Genomic DNA, 27864 nt, shown 5'->3' with positions numbered 1-27864 from the left:
AATGACACTAGTCCTGAAAATACCTGGAATAGCAATTACTAGTATGTGAATAATGGCAGTCCATATTAGTTTCTCGCAACTCTTTTCACTAAGCCACCTTGCTTCTCTTCCACAAAACAAGCCTGTGGAAACGTCCACGGTCGAAAGAAGACTGTGAGGGAGATGTCACTTATTGGGAGTGGTTGCCCAGATTGCTGGAGAATAAAAAACAATATTTTAAATGAGCTGACATCAGAATTTGTTTGTCTCATAACTTGCTCTGCCATTGTGACGGGTCACCCCTGTGCATGGAAACAAAAACAAAAACAGATGTGAGTGAAAATTAATCAGAAGTGAACAGTTCTGGAACTCGAGAAGTGGTTCTTGCAACATGACACCGGTATATGGTCAAGCAGTTGAAGTATTATACACAATATCAACCTAAACACTACAGTACTGCACCAGTGACTGTAATGTTTGTCCAAACACAAGATATAAAAACAAACAAACAAACACACAAACCCAACTGTCAGCAAATCACTATCAGCTATATCAGTTTGCTTCTTGTTTTTATTTCTGAATCAACACATTAAAAAAAAAAAATCATGGCATTCATACCATTTGAGCTGAAACAACCAGGGCATGAATTAATGTAAAAATATGCAAGTCTCACATTTCAATTTGATTTTAAAAAATGGTCCTAAAAAAGTCACATTCTTCCAAATCGTTCATAAGAGAGAATGTATAAACATTTGCAATTCTGCATATACTGATATTCCTTAGGTGAACTTCAGCAAAGTTCATTGTGTTTCACGAAGTCTTATTCTACAATGTTGAAGTTGGTGTAACTGTATCTGCAAAAACAAAAAAGCTGAAGAAAACTCCTCAACTAAACTTTGTTGATCATGAGGATGTACTTACTGAATCTCTGATTTGGTGAGTTCCTGTCCACTCGCCAAGAGCTCGGCAAACTGGGATACCACTGGGTCAGAGTTCATGCTGGCTACAGCCGTAACCACCTCATCCCTAGTCAGAAGAATGATATGGATTATAACTGCACTACATCACACAGACTTCAAGGCCCTATATTAGTTTCGGTAGAACAATAGGATTGTGGAAACCTGAAGCAAAACAAATTGTAACACAGAAACGATTCCATATTTCTGACTACCTATATTTATGAAGGATCAAGAAAGGAGAAAAAATAGTACTTTCTGTACAAAGAGCTTGATGATGATAACTTACAGAATTGAAAAAAAAAATCAAATCATCTGGAAAGATTTGCTGTTTTGATTTGGTAAAAACTGAATTAGCTATTTAATCTCTGGACCATGAGTAGTTAACTTACTTGAGGTAATATGCCACAAACTTGAGTTCATCTGGGTCTCCGACGATGACAATGTCGTTGTAGCCCTCATTGTAGCCTGAAATGGGAACAGAGGAAAGTGTAGATGATTGTGTGCATGTTGATATTGATAACTGTGCTTTAATCTGAGCTTGAATGTTAGAAGGAAAGACAAACTCAAGATTTTAGACAAAACAGGGTCATGACATGCTTACAAATCTGCAATGACCTTTCTCTTTCCAAAATTTAAATAAAAATGATAAACTTTTCAGAGGACAGGTTCGATTCCCATTGGTTCCTTTTTTTCTGATATGTTTGTTAAAATGTAGAATAGCAGTTGCAATCTTCAAAATGTCATTTGCACACAGGGAGACAATTGAAGAAAAAGTTAAAGCCATATCTTCACCCATCTGCTCAATATTCATATCTTGCTTTCATCTTATATACTTTTCACCACATGATTCAACAATTCAAAAGATTTAGTCATGATAACTATTTTACATTAAATGGGGAAGTTTCTAGTAGCTACATTTCCAAACAAATTATTCTATACTCCCTCCATACTAACTTTATCAGTTTTGTCCCGACAAAACTTTAACTGTCTGGTTTTGACATATTTCTTTATTCAAATTCAACTTTGATAAGGAGTAGAGTTTCTATCTAAACTGAAGCTTCTTCTTTTAATTTGGTTATCTTACCTGCAACGACAACAAGGCCAAGTCCGTGCATGGAGATCTGTGGCCAGTCGATATGTGAAGAGAAATATGCTTACATACTGTTACGAGCGCTGGAGTAGACACAACAGATGTATTGTCCATTTTGCTTACCAGATGCCAGCACTTACCTGCATATCTGACACTTTTGCCAAAGATCTGAGTCCAGAAGAAAGGTATGGAGTCCATTTCCACCTTCTGACCGAGAATGTTCAGTGCCGCCACACGACCTGGATTGCAAAAAAAAAAAAAAGAAGCAGAAGAAAAAAAAACACGAAATACTAAAGCAAAATTGACAAATTAAAAAGTCACAAGGTACATTTCAAAGAAATGAAGAGACGGTGAGAGAGAGGGAGAGAGAGAGAGAAGGGGAATGAATCATTGCATAGTGAACTAAAAACTGGAGATGCCACTCTCGTACTTGACCGGGAATTTCCTCTTTCCTTTATCATGATAAATCACGACCCAGAGAATCGTTGATGTATTTTCAAACATGTTATTATCAACGAAAGGTGGAAGAGAGAGAGAGAGAGAGAAAAAAAATCATACTTCACGTTCAAAGTTAATAGCTGCGCAGATCCCCCAATTTCACGGCGACATAAAGGACGGAACAATCATTCACGCTGCCGCTACGCTCGGAAATATTGAGGCATGCCTCTACAAAACATATCTTACTGCACAATGTTTATTAATACACCGACAATGACGATGATGCTTCCAAGTTGCAATATACACTGTATCATGAAAATGAGAATGCACTAGTATAAATACTAGGCTCTACCTATAAAAGAGCAACCATACTGAACGCGAATAATACAACGAAGAGAATTTTACGAAAACGTACGCCGCAGTCGCGCTTTCCCTTCCCTTTTCCCGTTTGTCAGTCCTTTGAGAGTCGCTTTATTCCCCCCCCCCCCCCCCGCGTTATCATTCTCTTTTCCATTGCGCACGGGAAAGATCACCTCGTTCTCGTTCGAACACGATTTTACTTATTAAACAAGGTGAACTACGCTGAGCCATAGCTTTGAAGTCGCTCTGAAACGGGTAATGAAACCGGTACTTATGGTATATGAAAACAGTTTCCAATGGGTAGCAAGGGAGAATCAGGGAGGTAAGAAGACATCTCTGGGAGAATCGTAGCAGATTTGTACCTTGTCTCATCCAGCATGTCGGTCGTTGGTTGCTTTCATTCCCGCAACATCGCAAAACATCGGGAAAGCCACACTGTGCGTTCCCGCTACGTACAGCATATTTTCACTTTCGGAATTACGAACCTTTAGCACAACGAATTACAACAAATCAGGGACAAATGCAAGAAGATGAAGTTTGCCACACTGATCCGAACATCACTCCCCGCGGCAAAACCAAACAAAACCAAACACCTGTATTACATAATGTTCAGTGTGCGGCGACCATCACCACGTTGATGTCTTGAATACAAAAGCGTCGCTCCAATAATACGATAAAATCGTTCCCTATAATCGTGATTCTAAAGAAGGCTTGAAGATTTTTTTTTTCCAATCCGTTTCATAGGATAATAATTCAAGATCTCTGTCTCGTCAAGTCGGTCTTACGATTAATTTTATTTAACTTTCGCCGCATACATCTGTGTAATAGAACATCACACAAGAAATGGGAACAACAAATAAAGACTACTTTCAGGAGCACGAGAGTAGTACAAAAACACATTAAGAAACAATCAACAGCAAGAGTTAATCGCGCTCAAGGCAATTTAGAGAGCACTTAGTATTGTTGCGGGAAAATAGTAGATGACTATACTGGGGGTTTGCAGGATGTTGGCCGAGCGGGAATTATTCCCCCAATAGGCAGATTTTTTTGTTTTGTTTTTTCGTTTTGTTTTGTTTTGTTTGTTTGTTCGTTCGTTTGTTTGTTTGTTTGCAATGGAAGAGAGTTCGTTATAAAGTGCAAGTAAATTCACGCAATTCGCCATCACGATTAGGGTAGTATCAAGACGGAGTTCAAGTGGAAGAGCGTACGGGCGAACTGTAGTTTATTGGCAGATAATTTCCATTAATACACATGGTCGACATGAGTTGTTTCGAGTAAACTTGTATCTTCACTAGTCTAGCTGCACAATATGAAGACTTCGATCAAACTCTTTCTAGAATACTCGGAAAACTCTTCCAAAAGTTCCTCGCTTCGATATTTATAAATTCACAAAAGTATTCAGGTGATTCAAATTATATGAGTAAGCTATACGAAACAGAATATTTGTATGCACACCTTGACATACAGAAGGATAAACCATATAATTCTTCATCGGACTATTAGGGCCTAAATACAAAATATTCGAAACGATGTAATTCGAGGAATGTTCAGAATATATAGAATGTGTAAGTAATATCAAAGAGCTGCTGGGGTAGTTGTTCTTGGGTAATGTGTATATACTTTATTAGAGATTTAGGCTATAGCGCGGAAACCCAGTTGTCTTGGAATGTGCCTTACTCGGTGCTTTAAGATCAGCTAGAGCATGGGAGTTATGTCAAAAATCCCAATATTTTGGGACGGAGGCAGCTTAGGAGAATTCCTTGAAAGTATTATTAACATGAAGGAGCGATTAGCACGCGTGGAATGTAAACATACTAGTAGCCCCACGAGAATTCGTTGCGGAGGGCAAGTGGTTTTCATGTACAACATGTATATTTTGCATTCTGAGAGTTTTTTATATCAGTGGTTTTCTGCTTATCAATATTCGTAACAAAACTGCATCGTATAAGTACGCTGCATGACGACTGGTTCGGTACGTGCGTTCGTGGTTTTAAACCATAGAGTAATACTCTATTAATCCCCAAAGACTCCAAACTATATATGGAGTGCTTCACACCCGTTTGTTGTTAGGGCATTGTTGGCTTGCTTGCTTGTTTGTTTGTTTGTTCGTTTGTTCGTTCGTTTGTTTGTTTTAGTTCTGTCGTATTTTGAGAGTGTCATTGCTCAGTACTACCAAGGAGGCCTTGGTAGGCCTACTAGTATCTGCTATCTGGACGGATTTCAGTCTGTTATTGTATCGCCCTTCATGACGACAAGTTCACCTTTCCCGATTCGCTTGTTGTTCATTGACCCTAATCCGCCTTAATTCCCGTTTTGTTTCAGACCATTGAAAGGGACCCCGCAGCTTTGATGTCATGGAGCTCCATTATAGTCGGAGGGTTTTTCATGCAGTTTCGCCCCCCCCCCCCCCCCCCCCCCCCAGTTTGCAGGCACAAACCCTTGTTGGTCGTATTAGGAGTCTGCATGTGCCAAGACTAATACATGCACCACTGCAGCTTCTCTGTTGGGAGAAGCTACAACACAGGGCCTATGGGACAGTGCTGAAGTGGTGCATATAGTAGTCTTGGCGCAGACTCCTTTACGACCAACAAGGGTTTGTGCCTGCAAACTACCCCCCCCCCCCCCACGTGTCTGTATAAGCCTACACGTTGAAGAAGGAACTAGCATGTAACTCGTATTGCGCCAACTCTTGCATGTGGTTACTCGTATTGCGCCAACTCTTGCATGTGGAGCTCCAGGGATATCGTATACCGAAGTAGTTTATTATGTTGGTAATTTCCAGTCATCAAGCATTTGTTTTTCCTGTAGAGTACCGGTATTATAATCTGCTCTGTGACACTTGCTCATTATAACATTCCACCCTGCAAGTTCGTTTCAGCGACACGTTCGATCAGGGAGGTGAGTTTTGTCTCACCTCCCTGGTTCGATGCATGGAATTTACAGAATGCGCAAGTATGCTAATTTCGTCTGACATCATAGCAAAACCTGCCATGTTAAATTCAAGAAACGAAATTGAAGGAGTCTCGGGAATCGGACGTAAAATGAAAAAGTGCGGGATTTTTGTTTTCCCCAACAAGTTTTGAGAGATATCAATTATCATGCATGATATGTGAATATCATACAAGTTGCAGTGTCGCATCGTTTTCCATTCGCTTAGAACGAAATTCATTCAATACATTGCCGTAAATTGACATCCTACGATTCAAAATCAATCCCTCAAGAGATCGATATAAGCTATGATGAAACGATATTTTGATGAGAAAAAAAACAAACAAACCCTCAACCATGCCATATAAGAGTTTCGACAGGAATGACACCATCGCCTAGCCTTATTTCTTTGAATACGCGACTGCGTGCCCAACATCACTGCAGCGCGAAATATGATAAACCATGATTCCACGAGTCGATTACCTTTCATTACGTTTCTTTTTCATTTCTGGAACAACAAACAGTTTCTTGTTCGCCCAGGTTCTGAAAACGGAAATTCTGCCCTTGAAGCACTTACTTCGAAACTCCTGCCCGAGCTGTCTGTCATCACACACTCCACAGATACTAATCCCTCCCGTCCTTCCACCCCTCCCCCCCCACCCCCCCCCAAAAAAAAGAAAGAAAAAAAAAAGGCGGTGATGAGGTGACATGGCCTCCGTGTACAGTGCAGTGCAGAATTCTGAGTTTTTTCCCTCCAAACCAATACGAAATACCATGAAGCATGGAAATACAGATCTCTATCCTGCACTATTGATTATAAATGCAACCATCATGACGTCGTCTGAAAATGGGTAACACTTTGTACATACATCGATACAGGGAGGCGTTCACGTATAATAAAACTGTTTGTTACTGTTGTTTATGGAAAAATGGGGCGCTAATGGAATTAATTTGCCCCAGTTAGTACTAATATAAAAGCAGACGATATTACAAACAAATCACGCAATATTATTCTACGTTATAGTAATTTTCCGCGAGGGATAATAATCGTCTCAAATTGCGTTTGTGTATGGACGTAATTTACGCGGCCACTGATGACAGCACGTTACCCGAGACAGAGGGGCTACAGGCAATGAAGATGAAGTGTTTTTTTTTTCCCGCCGGCTGCATGATAACTGGTCTATTTTGTTTATATTCTATATTCATTCATTTTTGTATTCAAGCTTTCAAAAGGAAAACACAAGGATCAGAGTAAGAAAAAACACACGAATAACCCCCCCCCCCAACAATCTTAAGACAACTCTTTCCACCTCCCTGTTCCATATTGCATTCCTTGCACTACAAGTACAATGTCTATTTTGCCATTATTCAATTTGTATACAACACTGTAAAAGGACTTCAGACCCCAATACAAACTAACAGAACGATGCAGAATTATTGTATCAGTCTAAATATCCGACGATATAGATCATTAATAGCTATAGTACACAGGTATAGAAGAGGCGAAGGGAAGAGAGATGGAAGACAGGAACACTCCTTGATTGACAGCAAGGGGCGAGCGAGCGAGAAGCACACGGAGACAGGACTCCTTTCCTTTGTTTATTTGCAAATCACCGCGACGCCGCTCACTGTTCGGACGACAACTTTGATAAAAGTTCCCACGCTGACCGCTTCCAATAAAAGACATAACAATGACTTCGGTAACATGACAGGCTAATTGCAACAATAAAAGAGTTTAGAGGATTATTGAGACTACTCTGGCCTTCTTTGTTTACATTGGGATAGTTCAGCGATAGTGGGGCTTAGTCAGACCCTGCGGTCAGTAAAGAAAAAGAAGGAAAAACGGACACTATTATTGTCAAAACAAAGGAGGTTATAGTAGATTAACGCGAGATTTTAGCCAGGCGATGTCTATGATTGTTTATCACCGCCTTCGATTGTTGATTGCTGCGTGCATGAGCAATGAAGGGCGGGAAAGGGGCAGTCGCGGTCATTTTGAAGTGAGTAATCGTGTTAGTCGGTGTCACATTCTTCTCACCCTTCCTTTTTTCTCGAGATTGCGTAAGAGGTTACCGAAAGGAATGCTATCTCGGAAATTGACAGGTGTGGAATCAATTTGCACGGAGGGGGGGGGGGGGGGGGGGGGGGGGAGGAGGGGCCTAATGTATCACGTGACACAATGTGACCAATACGCGAAAATATTAACTAGCTTGTGACCAATCGCTGATATCTTTTCAGTGTTGACAGGGTGTTACGCAAGCTCCCCACAGCGATTATACGAAAGTAATCTGCGATCTCGCTGAAGCACATGTCAGAGGAAATCTTTGCTTGCGATTATTCAGTGTACGCATTGCTCCACCAATTACTGTTTGCTACTGACACTCACAGTTACAACAATTTCTGGCTAACCTGAGCATCACGAAAGTTAATTTGTACGAATTCAAGTGTCAGGATGTCATCTACGTACAGCAGAAGCAACTGGTATTCTCCCTCATCACGCCAGACGGCGGAAGGCTTCAACTTTTTCCGGGAGATCGAGAGCTTCTGGGATGGTGTCTCCGAGACGCAGCCCGAGTGGATGTGGGAGCGCGCGGCCCACTTCGACCCATTCACTACCACCACGCTTGCTAATCCAGCGAATTGCACCAGTCAAATGACCTCTACCTCCACGTTTCCTGTACCTGTTCAGAAGTCTACGAGCTTGCCATCAGCTGATCTTGTGTGGAGGTCGGGACCTGATGCCCACCATCCTGGGTTCGCCACCTTCAGTGCTCAATTCGGTCCATCGTGCCCGTGGTTGTCTCCGCAGCAGCACACCGATCCACGCCCACGGACACCGTGCCCACCGCCGCCGGCCCCGCCGCTTCCCCTTCCCATGTGTGTGAGCAGCAGCGAGTCATTTGACTACTCCATAGCGCCGGTCGCTCCCCCCAGACTTCCGGATCAGTTCCTGAGTACCGCTGACCAGGATGCTAGGAGCACGGGAATTCTGCCTCCATTCTCGTGCTTCCTAAATCCTTCCAGAACACCGATGTATTCGGATAAGCCCAGCGAACCCGTCAGTAGCTCAGATGACAACAACAATGATGTCAGTGTGGAACGCAAGGAGGGTAAGGATGGAGAGATATCCGAGATGGCTGACAGGGCTGACATGGAAACTTCGAACCTGTGCCATGTTGATGCTGAAGGCCCATCCAACGACACTGTGGATTGTCCAGCCTGCAAACCATCGGCATCAGAGCATGATTCCACCACACAAGATCCTACTTCGGATTCCGCTGAATCTACTCGTTGCAATACCAGCACTCGTGAGGATGGCTTCAAGAAATCTCGCTCCATCCGCAGGTCAGCCAAAAAGCGTTGGTCCCCAGACATGCTCCTTGCCAAATCAGCCCCGCAGCAGCCATTGAAGAAGGAGTTCCCAGAGATGCGAGCTATCCTCGTGAGCTACCTGGCCAACGTCATCAGAGCAGCCAGATTCGGCGAAGGCGAGGAGCGTGAGGTGGCTCGAGATTGTCTCAAGGAAGTAACTATTCCAAATCTGAGGCGCACTCTGATTCGACTGGTGCCTGGTCTGGCGGAGCGTGGAATCAGCACGACCAGCGTGTCACGGCTGTTGCATCCCCTCACCACCGTCGTCATCAAGTCTTCACTGCAGGACGAGAAGTCGTGGGCGATAGTTTGCGACCTGCTCGACATCGTTGGTGGAAGAGGCAGTCTGTAGACCGCAGTCTGTCACTTGGACATGGCGTTTTACAGTTGGGACAAATCGCCGTGTATCTTTGTTGGGAAGGCAGAGGGCTTTCCATTATGAATTGTAGTTCATGATCCCTGCCTTGTACATTGTGTGTTAATGGCTATCACAGTTTCAAAACTTGCAAACCCTTTGAGCCTGTGCCCCAGTAGGACTTTGCCATAGCATGGTTGGATGAGATTGAAAGTGGATAATATTATGCACACATTGCATTCTGAGGATGGATCAGACAGCTGGTGTGGTGTGTCAACGTTTCACATTCCGCATTCCTCTCTGTAAACTACATGTATGACTGCTTGATTATGAACTGTAGTCATCAGCAAAATGTTTTGGATTGTGACTTCTGAACTTCAGTTTTAGAGAAACAGCTACACATAAAATCTTTGTGATCTTCTGACTACATTGTATTCATCAGTAAAATGTGTTTGTGTCCTGAGTTTGAGTATAATTATTCAAATAGTAAAAGATATTGGGTTCCGAGTTCCACGTACAACTGAGTTTTACACATCTATGGTACATTATTCTTTGTAAACTACTGGCTCAATTGTATTCATCAGTAAAGCATTTGTGGTCAAAGCTGATTTTGCTCATCAGTATTTTTTTTAAATGTTGTTCAGAGTAGGAGTTTGGGAGGTACAGCTTCACAGTATTCTCTGATCTGAAACCACTGGCTGAAATGTAGTCATCAGTGAAGTGTTTGAGTATTCTTGCTCTTTGTGTAAAGTTTGAAAGGAACAGAGCTCTGTTGTGACCCCCCCCCAAAAAAAACAAAAACAAAAACAAAACAAAACAAAACAAAAATAAATTGCACTTGAGTCTAGGGAGTGATTAAATTCCTCTTTCCTTCCTTTGTTGGATCCATTGTCGTACTTGGAGATTGAAAACAAAAAACAAATCTTCAGGTGTAAATGTCAATCAGATTTTGACAATTTTTCAAAATCCAGACACTAGTACTTCGGAGTACCCTTTCCTAAATTGCCAACTACATGTAATTAATTTGTGTGCTTCATCATGGGTTCTGGATTCAATTGATATAGAAGTCATTTTAATTTGAAAGTGCACCCATCAGAAGTGAAATCGTGAAGAAGAAATTGGTATGGATTCATTGTCTTTCTTTTTTTTTTCTTAAACAAATTCCAGTCAGTATTAGGCACAAATTGTAGCCTCCTGCACCTTCTGTATTCAAAAGTGTACAATGTTCAGATAGTAAGTTGCTGCATACAGTCTTCAAAATCAAATTTTGATACTCGCCTTTCATCAGTTGTTAGAGTGTTCCTGTTCTTGCCAGGTTGTTGTGTAGAAATCTATTATGCTCTTGCCACTCGTTTGTTTTTGTTAGAACACACTGAATTCCTTCAAAGTACATATGTACTCTCATTTACTTAAAGCAGAAGTACTATTTGTCTCACCTTGAATGCATGACCTTGATTTAGACCAAAGATTTTTACCTTTTACTATGCATATCAGTGTGTCATGTATTGATTTCGCATAAATGTGCATCATGTTTATCATATCAGTAAAATGCAGCTCACCTTGAAACTTGAAGCATTCATTCTAAGTGATTGAAATGAGGATTATGTGTGTGACCGGAGGCAAAGTGAACAGCTATACTTCTTACATGTACATTGTAAAATGCCTTTCACTTTGTGTACAAACATTAAAGCACTGTGATAATGCACATTGTACATTCACCATTGTTAGTGATGTTGAATCATTAAGTGATGGTCCAACATACATTAATATGACATGAAATTATGTGTAATTGTCATACTGTTTTGTGACAATTGCTTCCAGGTACAGGTATTACAAACATGTATGTCCATAAATTTAACAGCTGTCCTATCAAATTTATGGTGAACTTTCCCTGTAAATACACATGAAAGCACACAATGTTAAATTGTTTTCATGCAATAACTACAATCTACCTCTATGAACCTGTTAACAAAGCACAGAAAAACAGGAGAAAATGTTCAGCTGTACTGTACATGGTGTGTGTTCGATTACATGTTTGTAAGCCAAACCAAGCGTTTTCCTGATACTTCTATTAGAGCAGCTGCTTAGTAAAGTTTGTCTGATATTACTGAGAATACTTTATGCCTTGATACATTTGTACACTCTTGCCTTTGTAGAGTTTTGGTAATAAACTTTTTTTACTTACCTTTGAAGCAGCACTGAGTGAAAACTGTTTTTTCATTTCTTTTTTTTTTTCTCCTCCTAATTGGGATGGTTGAATTCATTTGTCTGTTCTGTTCAGACGAAAGTTCTAATCAATTTGATGATGAGATGAATGTTGCTGTGCTAAAGATGCAAAATTAAAATACATATTTGTCTGCCATAAAAGGTGAGATGTGCAGTGCATGTGGCTGATTATGTTTGTTTGGCTGGGTGTTTGAGTGTGTGAGCATTTCTTTTTTTTAATAGTTAATGTGTGTGTGTGTGTGTGTGTGTGTGTGTGTGTGTTGTACATGTACATGGAATTAATTGCAGTGTGAACCAAATCACGATAGATTCAGTATTCCATTGTATTCCATGATACATTATTCTGTACACTGGTAAATGTATAAATTGGGGAAGCACACACATATACACAAAACAACTAGAAATTTGTCATTGGACTCTGATGATGCAAGCTAAAATTCTTTACATTACAATTTTATAAGGGATAGTATAATTTTGCATGAGACAAGGGACTTAAAGTTTAACTTTTTGAGAGAAAATCAGAAACATCTACGAAATGTCAAAGAGCATAGAATTCTAAGAGGAACTAAAAGCTGATTTGATGAAAATTGGTTTTGAAATGGCTGAGATATCAAAAACAAAGTTAAACAAAGTGGTCATAATAAAAGATGGGTGCCATCTATAATTTAGGACCTCTGTTTTTTTTTTATATAACTTGGCCAATTCAAAACCAATTTTCATCAAATAAACTTTTAATTCCTCCTAGAATTGTACACTCTTTAATATTTCATATGAGTGGTTTCTTATCATCTTGCATAAAGTTAAAATCTGAATCCCCTATCTCAACCAAAACTATACATTCCTTTAAAGTCTATGGATAACATATCAAATTCATAAAGACAATGGACTTATGATGCAAGCTACAATTCTTTACATTACAATTTTATAAGGGATAGAATAATTTTGCTTGAGACAAGGGACTTAAAGTTTAACTTTTTGAGAGAAAATCAGAAACATCTACGAAATGTCAGAGCATAGAATTCTAAGAGGAATTAAAAGCTGATTTGATGAAAATTGGTTTCGAAATGGCTGAGATATCAAAAACAAAGTTAAACAAAGTGGTCATAATAAAAGATGGGTGCCACCTATAATTAGGACCTCTGTGTTTTTTTATATATAACTTAGCCAATTCAAAACCAATTTTCATCAAATAAACTTTTAATTCCTCCTAGAATTGTACACTCTTTAATATTTCATATGAGTGGTTTCTTATCATCTTGCATAAAGTTAAAATCTGAATCCCCTATCTCAACCAAAACTATACATTCCTTTAAGGTCTATGGATAACATATCAAATTCATAAAGACAATGGACTTATCAAATTTCTGCCTGTAATAGTGAAATTCTCAATAAAACAATGTAAATAATCAGGCCCCAAATTATCAATACCAATTTCATATACTGTAGGCCTACTGAGCTGTTCAGTTGTAATGAAATGATTTTTAAAAAAAAATAGCCAGTCCCGAGGACTTAGTTAAAATGGGAGTAACCTGTACATTGTACCTTGAAATCCATGGGTTTTTAGAGAAAGCAGATCATACACATTATAGAAACGTATGAGTTGATGCATCGTGCATTTGAATGTTTGTGTCTAAAATGAGAGAGGGGTTGTGCATGCATGTACGTGTTGTAAAATGGTATGTGTGAAAGAGTAATAGAGAGATAGAGGAGAGAGTGTGTGGGAGAGAATGAAAGACTATGCGAGGAATAAAAAGGCACATTCTTTAGTACACCCATACAGAACAGCTGCCCAATTTTGTGAGCAGTCAACATATCAAATATTTCACACTATCTTTGCCTCACTCTCTATTTCTCTCTATCCCTTCTAGCAGATCAACTGCAATGTTAATGTATTAGACAAACATCAACAATGAACAAATGAAAGTGCCTGCACTGTGTTTACGACAGGAATGCTTGTAATCTATTGCAGGGACATCAGTGTTCATCATAATGAATGATTCTGCAGATAATCAAAAGTAATGTTGCAAGTTCTGCTTATCTGCTACTACTTCATAAATCTCCATAAACAAACTGTACACCAGAAAAGGTACATATAAATGCCCACATCATGTCCCATCATGTATGGATGGCAAATTGCTCATCATTTATTGCTGTTCACACAAATCATACACATAAACCACTTTGATGAAAAAAAACCAACACAGACTTGAATATGCCAGAAAAGATGATTATCGAACTCAGATAGTGAAATGATAATAACTACTTGAATTAAAAAAGAAAAAAGCTTCATGATTTTGCTAATATGCAAAATGATGGGCATCAAAGACCAGCCATCAAAGAAAAAAAAAGAAGGAAAGAAAAGAAAAAGAAAATATGATTAAAAACAAGGAAAAGTAGAAATTACGCGGTGCGTAATATATGTCCCCGCCGGAAGTAGCATTTAGTAGCAAAATGTACAATATAGGTAAAAAGATGAAGGTCAAAGGTCAAAGAAGTCAAAGGTCAAAATTCTATGTAGAAGTTTTGAAGCCCTCACCTAGTGCCATCACTTAAAGCAAACGGAATTGAAATCGGGTTACAAATGGCGAAGGAGTAGCATTTTGTAGCAAAATGTACAATATAGGTCAAAAATCAAGGTCAAAGGTCAAAGAAGTCAAAGGTCAAAATTCTGTGTAGAAGTTTTGAAGCCCTTACCTAGTGCCATCATATAAAGCAAACGGAATCAAAATCGGGTTAGAAATGGCGAAGGAGTAGCATTTTGAAGCAAAATGTACAATATAGGTCAAAGGTCAAGGTCAAAGGTCACAACTGAAATTCTGTATACAAGTTTCAAAGCTCCCATGTAGTGCTATCATATAAAGCAAACAGAATCAAAATCGGGTTAGAAATGGCGAAGGAGTAGCATTTTGAACATTTTGATCACACACGGACGGACACACGGACGGACACACGGACGGACACACGGACGGACACACGGACGGACGGACACACGGACACACACACGTACGGAGCCCGTTTCATAGTCCCCTGCTCGAACTCGTTCGGCGGGGACAAAAAGAAGCAAGAAATACCTTGTCAGGAAGATACATGATCTGAAAATAACATTAACCATTCTGACGCCATATGACCAGTACAGACAAACATTGTTATGAGGGCTAACTACATGTATTGGTACCACTAGGAAGGAAACACTAAAACCCTTATCATCATATTAGTGTTTGTTTGTTTTTTATCAAAACAAAACAACTGCAAAGGTTCATCTTCACATCAATGTGACAGAAAACACTATGTACATTTGCTGGTTCCTATAGAAACAGAAAAGAAACAGACAATCAGGACAACAACCTTGTCAGAAAATCATTTATGTTTCGTATGCTACACACATCTCCAATGGTATTTTCCAGTGCAAACAGTCTTCAGAGATTTGCCATATCAGTTTGATAGTCTACAAGGGATAGGGATTGACATTATACACATAAGCAACCATTCCAAGCCATGTACACACTATTAATTAGGCAACACTGCTTGATAGTCAATCACCACATAAAATGCAAGCTAAATGTGAGACAAGCGGAAGCGCGAGAAAAGCTTTCATTGTACTGCGGCATTTGGCGATTTATTGATGGGTTAGGGCGGGTTTGTGGGTTTGAGCAGACTATGCGAAGTTGGCACGCCGTCGACTGAGTCGGACGTGCGAACGTGGCTCAATAAGAGTTAAAAGTATTTTATTCTGAAAATACTGTCATATTACAATTGCTAGCATGTTAACTTTCACTGCAAAAAAGAAAAGAGATAATGCTGTGTGTATCTATATGCCCAAGTGTAAGTTAGTGTGTATGCGTGTGTGTGTTTGTCTGCACCTGAAGAGGTCATCTATACGCACACTTCAGATAGTTCTATCAACACATGCTATATTCATGTTTGCTCCTCATATGCCGCACTGTCCAAAATTGCTTTTATTTCAAGATCACTGAATGAAATCCGAATAAATACAGTCCACATTGCTTAAGTCAACGTCAACCTCGCATAATCACCCAAGTCAAAGGTCTTTTCCCGTCCTCTTCTCTCTATATTCTATTTATTTTAATCCCTCATAAGTCAAGTTTTCTCCGGTTTAAGTCAAAGCTGTTTCTTCAGTTCAAATACATCTAGATTCAACTTGGGCAAGGTTGACTGTATGGAGAAAACTATTAACATGCATGTACGTGTGTGTATTTGTGTGTATGTGTGTGTGTGTGTGTCTGTCTGTCTGTTTGTATGTGAAAGGTGAAGACAAAGAGGGAGAGACATAGGAGAATAGAGAGACACACTCAAGCAGAGATATAAAGAGAAGACTAGAGAATGAATGACATGCCAGTGTTGTCCACATTCTATGTGGCTTACCGTGTGCGTGTGCAATCTGCCAATGACCGATGCTGACCTCCTTACTGTCTGCCATGGCCAGAGGAAAGGAGGCAATGTCCCCAGCGGCATAAATGTTGGGTTTGTTGGTCTTCAGGTACTGGAAGAAAGATAACCATCACAGCATGACAACTGATGGCATAGTGTTTGTCAACATAATGTAAAGCAGGTGCTGTTAGGAATTGTTCAGTTCTGCATGTACATGCATGCTTGTGTAGTGTATCTTACACAAGTAAATAGTTTTGTATCTGAGAACAAAGATGAAACAGTCTTTGAATAGAAGAAAGCAACTGCACCGAAAAAATGACTCATCAGCATTTTGATCTTGCAATCCTCATATGCCAAATATTTTCATTCTTTCATGGCTATCTCATATGCCTCATTTAGTGTGCTACTATTAAACCTGATCCCTAAAGTCACAGTACCTATTGAACATGCTTAAAAATGTAAACCAGTAAATTAGTGTACTGAATAAACAAAACATGAGAAAATGATTAGATTCTTCTGAATGTAGGAATGCACTGAAAAAAAGTGAAACAGTTTTGAGTAACTGGAGTTTCGCATACAATATGACACGTGTAAGGATAGATTGTAATAGCAATATGTTTACTCAGGCACAGCTAGTCAGAGAGAGAGAGAGACACACACACACACCCCCAACATTCTTCAGGACTCGGTTTTAGTGACAATCATTGAAAGTGCCAGAAGTGCAGAGTACACTTTCCCCTCCTCAACCAAAAGCAAACAAACCCCCCAAAAAAGGGGAAAAAAAGAAAAAAAAACCCTCTCTCAAAAAAACCCCTAACATTAACAGAAAGACTTGCATACATGTTTGACAATTAATGCTCTTGTTGTGATAATTGATTTTACTACTACTTATAATGATATATATATGATTTATGTTACGCCAAATCCACTCTGTAGAGTGATACAGGTGCACACAAACTATTATTTGCTCTACAAAGAAATAAAATGGCGTGCTAATACTAAAAGAGAGAGCGCCTTGCTTCTCAAACAACGATAAACCTGAAATCATAGCTATTTGTCCGGGGGAAACACACACATTTTTCAAGGAGAAAATAAACACCTTGTCCACTACCACTGCCCCACCACTGGTCATGTTGATACCGCTGTCGCGAAGGAAGTCAGTTGCTGGGGTGACGCCAACCCCCAGAATGCAGACATCGGCGATGACCGACTGACCGTCTGTGAGTATGACCTCCCTGAGGATGCCATCTTCACCTTTGAACTCTGACACACCACTCTCCATGATGAACCTGACACCCTTGGATTCACTCAGCTGGCATCAAATTATTTACGATGGTTTGACAGAAATCAAAGAGAACAGAATGATGAAAATGAGCGATACTGACAACAAATTTTGACTTTCATGGCACAGTCATCTTGGGAAGAAATTCAGCAAAGACAAGAAAACCTTCGCAAAAGAGATAGACTGACAATGCTATATTGATTTCAAGTGTTTATTTACTGTGTGTGCCTCCACAACTCATTGGGCAAAATAACAGAGGGAATTTTCCTTTTCTAACTCCCTTGGCAAATCAAGGAATAAAAAATGTTCTTTGTTCAAGGGATTTTCTTTGTTTCAAGGAATGAAAATGTTCTTTGTTCATCAGTTTTTACCTCTATAACTTTATTCTTCCTGGCTGATTTTTCCTATCTCTTACTGTTTAGTCTCATCTTTCAATGCATTCAGTGCACTACATTTTCTCTTGACATCTACACATTTTTATGTTTAGGAATTATACCCCATGAACAATAGGTTTCTTTTTCAGAATAACAAAAACAAGCTGCGAGATATCCTCCCACACTAATGACAGATAGATATGGTACATCGAGATAAAAGAAATAAACACTTGTGTATATTCATTGTATAAACTTTTGATATTCACAGTAAGTTGCCATATCACAAATTCATCATACTTTAGATAAGTTTGACATTTTGTCATTTTTATGAGTTTGCTCAGGCTAAATATATCATGCCTCTAGTTTGTATGTTTTCACCTATCAATTCTACAACCATGACAGAAATTATTAGGGGTTAAAATGGGTAACTTGGATATTTGACCTTTTCTTTTTTAAACTTAATTTTTAAGAATGAAAATGGCAATCTCATCACACACTTAATATTGAGAAAGAGAATGTAATGAAAGCACTTAGTTTGAGTTCTTCCTTTATCAGGACTGACAACCTCTGCAGATCAAATTCAAATAACATTCTGATGCACAGTGAAATAAACAGATCTGTATATTTTGGAGCATGAATCATATATTTGTTTGAAAAGGGGAAATTGCGCATACAAAGCATTCTAAACCAAATTCAGAAAAAAACCCCACACATTTGTCATTTTGGGAGACAAGGTTATCTACTATTATAAGATGGGTTCAAGAATGCAGCCAATTGGAAGCGCTGAAATGAGTCACGTGTGCGTGCATTAATTTCTCACTAACATGCACGGCCTGACGTCACAATGTTTACGCTAGCAGTGCGCACTCAATCAGTTGTTACAAGTGCGTCGCGCAACTATACGCGCTGTCAATCCTGTAAACAACTTCTAGTTCGGGCTGCCGGCCGGCCTTTCGTGGCGTGCGTATATACGTACAGTACATTATGTGCGGGATTTCCGAGTGCGAAGTGCGTAAATGTTTGGGACGAACATCTTCGGACATCTTGACTCTTGAGCGAGGCTACATGTAGCTGACTGGTATTGACCCACAAAGGTACGTGAAAAATGCTGTTAGTTTTCGACCCATTTTATAAAACAAATGATGCACAGGATTATTTCGTGGCGTTAGTGAAGATGCGCCACTCTATCCTGTGCATCATTTGTATACTATTATAGCTGATGGAATATTTTCAAAACTATTGTGAAACCATATCAGTTGAAAGCTGTGTTACATTGGGGAAGTATAGCTAATATATAACCTCTTCCATCTTTCCTCAATAGTTTACCTTTTGCAGAGCAGCACCTATCTTCTTCCCGAGAGTTGCCTGGTATGGGGTTGACCCTCTGCCAATGACAGTAACATTGGCCGCCTTGTCTGCCAGGTAAGCTGCTACCTCCATTCCTGCGGGCAGATATGATAATAATACCTGGAATAACACACATTTCTTATGCAGCACATATCAATTACAGAAATAGTCTTTGCATGCTTGGAAATGCTACATGTTTAATATACTGATTAAAAGGCAGCTGAAACCATCTCTGAAAATAGATCAGACGCGATTGCCTTTGCCAATTCAAGTCTAAGTGGTATTTACAAAAAGAGAAAGAATGTTTGAGTGGCATAACAAATGCAATTTTGCCCAATATGAATGTCGTTGTCATTTTTCTTTCTATTCTTTTTTATTTTTCAAGGAATATATAAATGATACAGTGTTCTAAGCCAAAGACCATGGTTCGATTCCCGGCGAAGACCAATTTTCCAACTCATGCTCTTTTTCCTAAAAAGGAGGAACAGTAAGAGGAATAATAATTCCAAGCTACGCAACATCTTCCTACGCAATATCTTCTCCTTTTTCACATCTCACATATATAAATGATACAGATATAAGGAATCATATGTGTATCTCACCAATGAAGGAGGTCCCAACCACTACTGCATTCTTGCCCTGAGCCAGCTCCGCTATCCTATTGCCGTCTTCTGGACTGCGAAGCAGACATACACCTGTCAGATCACTGCCTGGGATACCCAGTGATCTAGGCCTGTCAGGAAAAATAAATTGCACTCAGATGAGACAACACGACAAAAGAGCCATGTAAGTATTGAATATTTCCAGTTACAAGTGACTCCCATTATAACGAGGTCCTCAGTACAGGCATTTTTTTTTTTTTTTTTAGTGTCAAAATTTCGCTATTACCAAACAAATAAAGTATCTAAGGATATATAGATGATAATTTGGGGATCTAAAATTTTTACTCTGTTGTAACAGAAATTTCATTAGAACTGTGCACTGTACTGCACATCAATCTAGAAGCACATAGTTTAATTTATGTCACACGTTATCCCATCACCTTCTTCACAGGTGATTTTCCAATATACACCACACCCCTCCAGTGATGAACGCATCTTCTGACCGTGTTGCCGAGGGCAACCAGATCATCTTGGGTGCACTGACGACACTTCAACCTATGGCAACAGGATCTGGGCATGCCACGTACTACCTCTCAGGGGGAATAAAATATACCTTATCAAGGAGGTAACAAATACCTTGAAGACCATTTCCAATAAATTTCAGCGTCCTGGGTAATTGTTTTCACAGACTTAAGTTGGATACCTCGTCCTTGCTGTTAATACAGAAAACACATGTTACACACACTCTGAGACATTTATGCAAGTTTGTGTAAATTTGATGGTATACTGCATGAGTGACAGCCTCTACAGATACACCTTCTCTTTGATGTGATGAAACTGAATGACAGAGAGAAGGCATGAACATAAATAACAGAAGGATGACAAAGAGGATAGGAGAAGCAAAAAACATAGATAGATAGATAGATAGATAGATAACCAAACAGAAAGATAGATAAATGGATAGACAAATAGACAGATAGATAAAGTCAATTTTGTCTAAGTCGGAACTAACAGGACCCAACAATAACAACAACAACAAAGTTTCGACAAAGGCAGAATTCAACTTGTATGACGGAATTAGCATACATCTAGCACATTTGGAGACTTTGTAATTTCCTGTGGTTAAACAAATTTGAATTTGACTCCTGCCATTTTGACATTGGGAATGTAAACTGTAGATAGATAGATAGCTAGATAGATAGATAGGTGGATGGATAGAGATGGGGTGGGTAGAAAGATGAAGAGTGGGCGGAAAGAGGACAACCCATACCTTCCACCAGTGGCCACGACAAGGTTGTCAAAGGAGATGCTGTCCCCGTTGGAGAAAGACACAGAATTGAGCACGGTGTCAATGGAAGTGGCCTCCTGCTCAGTCTTAATGTTGATGTCATAGATGGAGAAGAAGTCTGCATTCCTTAGGGAAATTGAGTCTGCTGTAGAACTCAGTGCCTGGGAAAAACATCACAGAACTTTATATTACGAAGTGGAATGCATACAAAACATGCACTGCAAAGGCCATACATTTTGCAGGGTTTCTATTTTCGTGAATTTTGCGAGTCTGATGCCATTTGTGAATTTTAAAACAGAATGTAAAATGTACTTGTACATTTCTCCATCCACTACCGTATTCTATGATCGCAAATTTTAAAACCACTCGCAAAACTGTTCGAAGTTCTGACTTGCAAAAAATTTGACTCGCTAAATATATGGCATACGCAGTGAATAAACTCTCTGCCATGAAAATGTATGTTCTGTTTTCAACTATTAATCAGTTACAATGTCTTTCTTTCTTTTATTCCCAGCTCTCTTTGACATCCTATTATGACAGATCATTATTCAAACCTATGAGTGTATATCTCCATTCTGTATCAACTACACCTTGTACCTGTCATATATCATACCCCTTGCCTCTCTGTCTTTCTTTCTCATACAGGTAGTCTTTTCTTCCAGACATATATTCTGTGATGAGCAAGCACATATTTTTTGAAGGGAATATCACATCTATTCATAGATATCTACCCAAATTTCAAATCATTCATGTAACAGTGAACTATCTGTGCGTGCGTGTGTGTGTGTGTGTGTGTGTGTGTTTCTACTCAGAAAGTATCAGCAACCCCTCTGCTAGCAATATCATACCACTATCTTTGTATGCCCTTACAGAATCTGATTTGATATAATAAAACAGATTAGGATACACCCCTCAGGGACACACCCCTCAGGGACACTGCCAAAATTTTTGTTCCCACTGTACAGCACAGTCTTGACTTTGGCAGTGACTGGCTTTGACTACAGTCACAAGCTAGATTAAAAACCTACGACTGCATCAGGTATGCAAATTTCATATCAGGGCCTTGTTTTATGTAGAGTTATAATTGATTATAAAGTTGATTTCTATGGTTGGTCTATCTGTGGAAAGGAAATCTATAATCGATTATATCTTTTGATAAAACGGGGCCCTGGTTGAATTAGACAAACCCATTACAGAAGATGTCTCACCTTGCTCAGCTTTGGTCTGTCATATGGAAGGTGCTTCTCTTTGGTTGCCACTATCAGCTGACCTTTGAACCCCTCCTGACGTAATGTTTCTGCACAGGTGACGGATGCCGCGCCTAGTGAGTGTGGAATTGGGTACATAACAAGATGTTAATTTGTTTACTTTTCTTTCCATTATCAACATTGATAGCCATGGAACAGTAAGACACCTTTGAGCATGATACTATGGGGTACAAAATATGCGCCTATCAAATGCAGAGGATGGCACATGGTCATATGTCACATAGTAATCTCTGGTGAAACTGATGACATTGCTGCTCCTGCTGTAGCTACTACCAGCAATGATGATATGTTGATGTCGTTTTATGATGATGTTGTTTTCATTAGTAACACTGATATTGATGTTATTAACAATAATGTCTTATTTACCCAGGGTAGTCTCTTCAGTGTTGTCATTGCTCTACCAGAGGGCCCTGCCATTAGTATTACCCTTGCATTGCCATGTACCCATTTATACACCTGGGTGGAGAGGGACATGGTGGGTAAAACATCTTGTACAAGGACGTAAGCACTTAGCGGGGATTTGAACTCGGGTCCTCCAATCGGGACTCGGGAGTCTTATCCACTATGCTTCATTGATTGATGATGACACTAATGAAAGAGATGATGAAGTTGATGACAATGACGATGGTGGTGGTGATGATGATGAAGAGGACAGGGGCAACAACAATGATGATGACAAGGAGTTTGGAATAGTAATGAAGTTATCAACATGTGCTCATCATTGTATACAGCACATGTATGGATGCAGTGCCAATATAAGATGAGGACTTGATCCTGTAAAACCTAGTAGGATTGATGGTGCAGCATTTTGAACCACACAACTCACCTCCACCAATGATGAGTACTGTCTTCTCCTCATCTGGTGAACAGGTTACCATCTTCTTCACTCGTTTATGAGACAAGAAATCCTATGGGGGAAAAACCCGAGGGAAGAGCAATCCTTATATGCGTGGAATAAGAACATTTCTATAGTGGTCTGTTACAAGAACCTACTGGAAAAACACACAATAAGAATAGTTCTACAATTAAAATACTTAGTAAGGCATCTTGCTCTATTCACACATGTTTTCCTAATTCCTTCATCTTAGATAATTTCATAATTTGTCATCAATATTTCATCATCTCAGTACATGATATGCCTGACCAGTTATCATTCTGTTTATTAAAAACATTCATGAATCTAGTTTTAATGACAAAGTAAGACAGTAAAGTCTAGCTCCTTCAAAAATCATGCCTAAATTTGCAAAAATGTTCACTGAACAGTGTGAGATATTCTACGGACATGTAGACAAAATTTCTCATGTTTAAGATCAATTTGGAGGTATATCAAGCTCACCTCTGGATTTGCCTGGACAATGACATCATCTCCACTTATTCTGACCTGTGAGAAAATAAACAAAGTACAACAAAGCAAGAATATTACTGGGCAAAAATTAATGGGGATGATTTGCACTAAACAAACAAATGTCAAAACATATAATGCCCCTCACATCATCCCTTCAAATTGCTCTTGAAAACTTGAAGTAAATGATGAAGGTGCCTTCATAGATACTCCAGGAAGGAAAGGGGGGGGGGGGGGGCAGGAATAATCACCCATACAAGTGCCGTACCAAGAAAAGGAGACAAAAATTTAAAAAGGTTCACACTTTCAAAGGCAGCTTGCGTTTGGACTAAGTTTGATGAGACTATCTTTATTGTCTATTCTTATCTCTCTACACACATACGTCTTTTGTCATCAAAACAGAACACTAAAATTTCAACTCAAACACCTACAACAAAAGACAATTACAACAATTAAAACTTGAATGTCAACTAAAACCAAATGTGGTATGAACACAAAAATGATACATGACATTATCTAATACAAAATGCCTTCAACTGACCTCAAATTTGGGTACACTGTCCAGCCCTGGAAAGTCTTCGATATCACCCGTCTTGGTGTTAAAGCAAGCTCCGTGCCAGGGACAGCGGACACGCCCATTACACAGAGCACCTGTGTGTACATGAAATGCCATTCAAGAAGTGTGCTTCATTGAGACATCTCAGAAAACTTACAAGACAGTCAAGAAAGTAGGTTCAGAGAGGGCATTTAACATTCAGACAAATTTTTTCATAGTCACATTGTCATTGCACACATCATGCATTTTCCTAAATGTATGTATAATTAGAAAGCAGAAATGAAGTCTCCAGTAAAAAAATCTTCAGATCTGAAAGGTGATATGCATGTTAAGAATCAACACATACACATGCTTATGCCTTTTCACTACACACCAGGTAAAAACTTAAAAGATGACAAAGAAAAAAATCTTAGAAAACAAATTGGTTTAATCGTCAATCACCTCTTGAACCTAATATCCAAGCTTGGTGATTTATGGGGTCCATTCTAAAAGGCTTCTTTGGTAAAATCAGATGTCAGTCTGAATCATTTATGTTATCTTTAACACTACAAAATAATGTAATTTATGAGCTGTGGCCAGATATTTACAATTGACCCTCTATTAGCTTGGCTCACTATGAACTGGAAAAAAAGAAGAAAAAGAAGATAGGCTTTACACTCTTTCCATGACTAAAACCCAGTAATGATGCCTAGCAGGACCATAACAGAATGACACACTATAGAAAAATAACACACAGACATACTTTTCTGTCAGTTTACATGACACTTGTATTAAAGGTGCATGGTCCCGGTGTTTTAGTCAAATGTGTACGCGGGCGCACGTTTCCTATAGAGACCTATACTATCGACTCCTCTTTGGCGCTTACTCTGTGGCCCACTTCCCCAAGTCCGAAGAAGTCCGATCCACTGTAGTCAGAGGTCCGATCACAGTTCGGCTCATGATTCGGCTCAGGGGGATGACAGCTTTAGCAAAATTATTTTGTGATGTCATAATAAGAAACACATATGCACGCACCCTGGCATTAGTACAGACTGCGTGATGCGCAGAGAAGACAACAAAGGCAACGTTACATAGCAACACCTACGCGCTTTACTCTTGATGGCAGCTCAACTTCGGCTATCTTCGTATCAATGCTGACGGTGATCGGCAGTATCATCAACAGTGCCCTCTAAACTACCGGGACTATGCCCCTTTAACTTAATGAAACACACCTATATGCATTCAGTTATTCAATGTTTTTTATGCGATAACAGCTGTTGCATTTTCTGTGACAATAATTCTTACCTTTAACTAGAGGTGCTCCATAGTGAGAACACTTGTGTCCGATGGCACTGAACTCACCAAGCTCCTTCACAAGAAGTGCCTTGCCAGTGCCAATGTCCACTTCTCGCATTCTGGTAAAATGATAGGCAGCATTGAAATAAACCGTATTAAGTGTTTGCTCTTCCTCTGTCTCCCCAATTACGACACATTAGTTAGGTGACTGCACAAAGTTACGAACATGATGTTTTTTAAAGTCCTACTGTAAAGTCATAGGCATAGCAAAGTTATCGTATGACAAATGAAACATTTATATGAAAAGGTTGGGCCAGAAAGTGAAGTTCTCTTCAGGGGGGCATTTCATGAAGCGTTTTGGTCGGATATTTTTCTGACAAACTGTTACAAGCTACCGAAATCTTTGCATCTGATTGGCTGAGAGCAAATTTGTCCAACAACTTGTTGGACAAAATGCTTCATGAAATGCCCCCCTGTATGCTCACTGGATCAAATGACTAAACCAACACAATAAAATCATAGGGAGTTCAATCTCAGTTTAGATGCAGAAGGATTCTAATTCCAGGTCTCTCTTGACTGATGATAACTTTGTATGGGATGAGACAAAAGGACTATCTTTCAGGACTGATCAGTAATCAGATTGCAATCCTAACCATTCGGAGATGCATGCCACAAGGTACATATATGTGAAACAGATACATAGATCATATATCAGACAAACTGAGTACTGTAACATCAGAAACATTTCTGGCAAGAAACCTTTGTGAATTGGAGCCGACAGCCTTTCGTGCAGCATGAAATTTTTGTGAATTGCCAATGATATTTAATGCCTTGTGTAGACAAACACTTTTGCATGCATTTTACTTTGAGGAAGCTTGGCTCTTCGTGAAATTTACAAAAGTTTCATGCACCCCAAAAATGTTTGGTTTTACAGTATGAAACCTTGAAAAGGATGAAACAGAGTGACAGATATCTTACTCTCCATCTTTCATGTCATCCACTTTGCAGACTATGGCCTCCAGGCCAGGTGTGTGGGTGCCATTCTTCACTTGTCCCTTCTTAGGGGCCTGCTTACCGGTACTTCCAGTCCCATCTGCTGCGAGATTAGGGGTGCCACCGGGTTGGGCAGGGGAGGAGTTAGAGGGCGTGGCAGATGCAGTGGGTATGGAAGGGTCAGTTTTGGTAGGAACAGACAATGGACTGACTACAATTTGTGCACATGTAAAATATTCACAGAAATGGGCGTGTTCACGCATTGAATCATGCACATTCATGATAAGAGGTATAATGAAGAATAATATATCAACTCGGGAGTAGAATTACAAAAGGAACATTGCACAGTAGTGTAAAAGAATGCATTCCACACAAGTGGAAATGTAGTGCATATATTGCATCATGAAAAACAATGAGCATGTGTGAAATGAAAAGAAATATGAAATTACAACAAAAGATACAAATACAGACCCCAAAATACATAGTGATTGAATACAAAACATTTAATTTAGAATGCAAATCATATAGAATGGCAACACAAAAATGGCAGAATGTATAAATATCCATGAAAATAATAAACAGAAGGCATGATAAATCATATTTACAGACACAATAACACAAATTGCCAATAACAGTGATGTAACAATGTCAGGGTATATGTATCCGAATGATGGAAAGATAAATAAAGAAGAAGTGGTGGGAGAAAAGGGGAAAGAAAACTGTAAATATTTTTCTTATTTAAAGATGCAGCCTATGAATCAAACATTTACATGGATTTGCTAGGAGCTGATAAAAGCGAATGTTACAGGTATTCTACTAAAATTTGCTTTCACTTTAATATGAACATCAACACTTATTGTGAGTCACTTTTACAACCCCCAAAAATGAAGGTACATTTTGCCTATTTTGCTGCCCAACATAACAAAATGAATTACGTCATCTGAGACTTGCATTTTGCTGGAACAGAAATTGAAGAGCAGACAGACAGCTATATAGATAGACAGATAGAAAGGAAGATAAAAAGATAGAGGGACAGATGGATGGAAAGATAAATAGATAGATAGATTGATAGATACATAGGCAGAGATATACATTGAGAAAGAATGCTGCACATTCTATTGACAAAAACAAAAATCTTCTCATTGCATAGCAATGAAGTTGGAGAGTTTGTAAAGAATAGTTGGAAGCCAGTTATCACAGAAGAGGAAAACTGCATGGCTGGAAACTTAAGGGTCACTTTATCACATTACAATCTTCTCACTTCAATATGATGGTGGTACCAAAGTTTATACTGGTAGTGTCCTGGGAGTGAAAGCTGATCTTCATGGTCTTGCATGTTAGAATTGTCTTGGTTTTCTGTCTTACCAGGGAGGTGTCTCTCTTCTATTTCCCTGGTCTTACCTTGGCTGACTGTCTGGTCTTTTGATGAGCACCCTCCCAT

At 39.3% G+C, this 27864-nt stretch overlaps 1 protein-coding gene across 1 annotated transcript; it reads right to left on the bottom strand.

The window, feature by feature from the left end:
* LOC139711617 (apoptosis-inducing factor 3-like) lies at positions 1–27864 on the bottom strand. The gene is made up of 16 exons (XM_071623477.1): positions 27825–27864; positions 26409–26634; positions 25440–25549; positions 24141–24250; positions 23594–23638; positions 23084–23165; positions 22198–22310; positions 20972–21150; positions 19702–19832; positions 19079–19194; positions 17196–17408; positions 16091–16208; positions 2169–2267; positions 1328–1403; positions 901–1005; positions 1–281 (listed from the first exon to the last, which is right to left on the bottom strand). Exons 1-16 carry the CDS (start codon positions 27862–27864, stop codon positions 248–250), a joined length of 1797 nt encoding a protein of 598 aa, XP_071479578.1. The 3' UTR covers positions 1–247.

Source organism: Diadema antillarum, unplaced genomic scaffold, assembly GCF_040938485.1.
Source record: "Diadema antillarum isolate AM-2024a unplaced genomic scaffold, OU_Dant_1.0 scf00000040, whole genome shotgun sequence".
Classification (NCBI taxonomy): domain Eukaryota; kingdom Metazoa; phylum Echinodermata; class Echinoidea; order Diadematoida; family Diadematidae; genus Diadema; species Diadema antillarum.
Note: the sequence above shows the minus strand (reverse complement) of the source record. Positions and strands in the feature narration are given on the sequence as shown.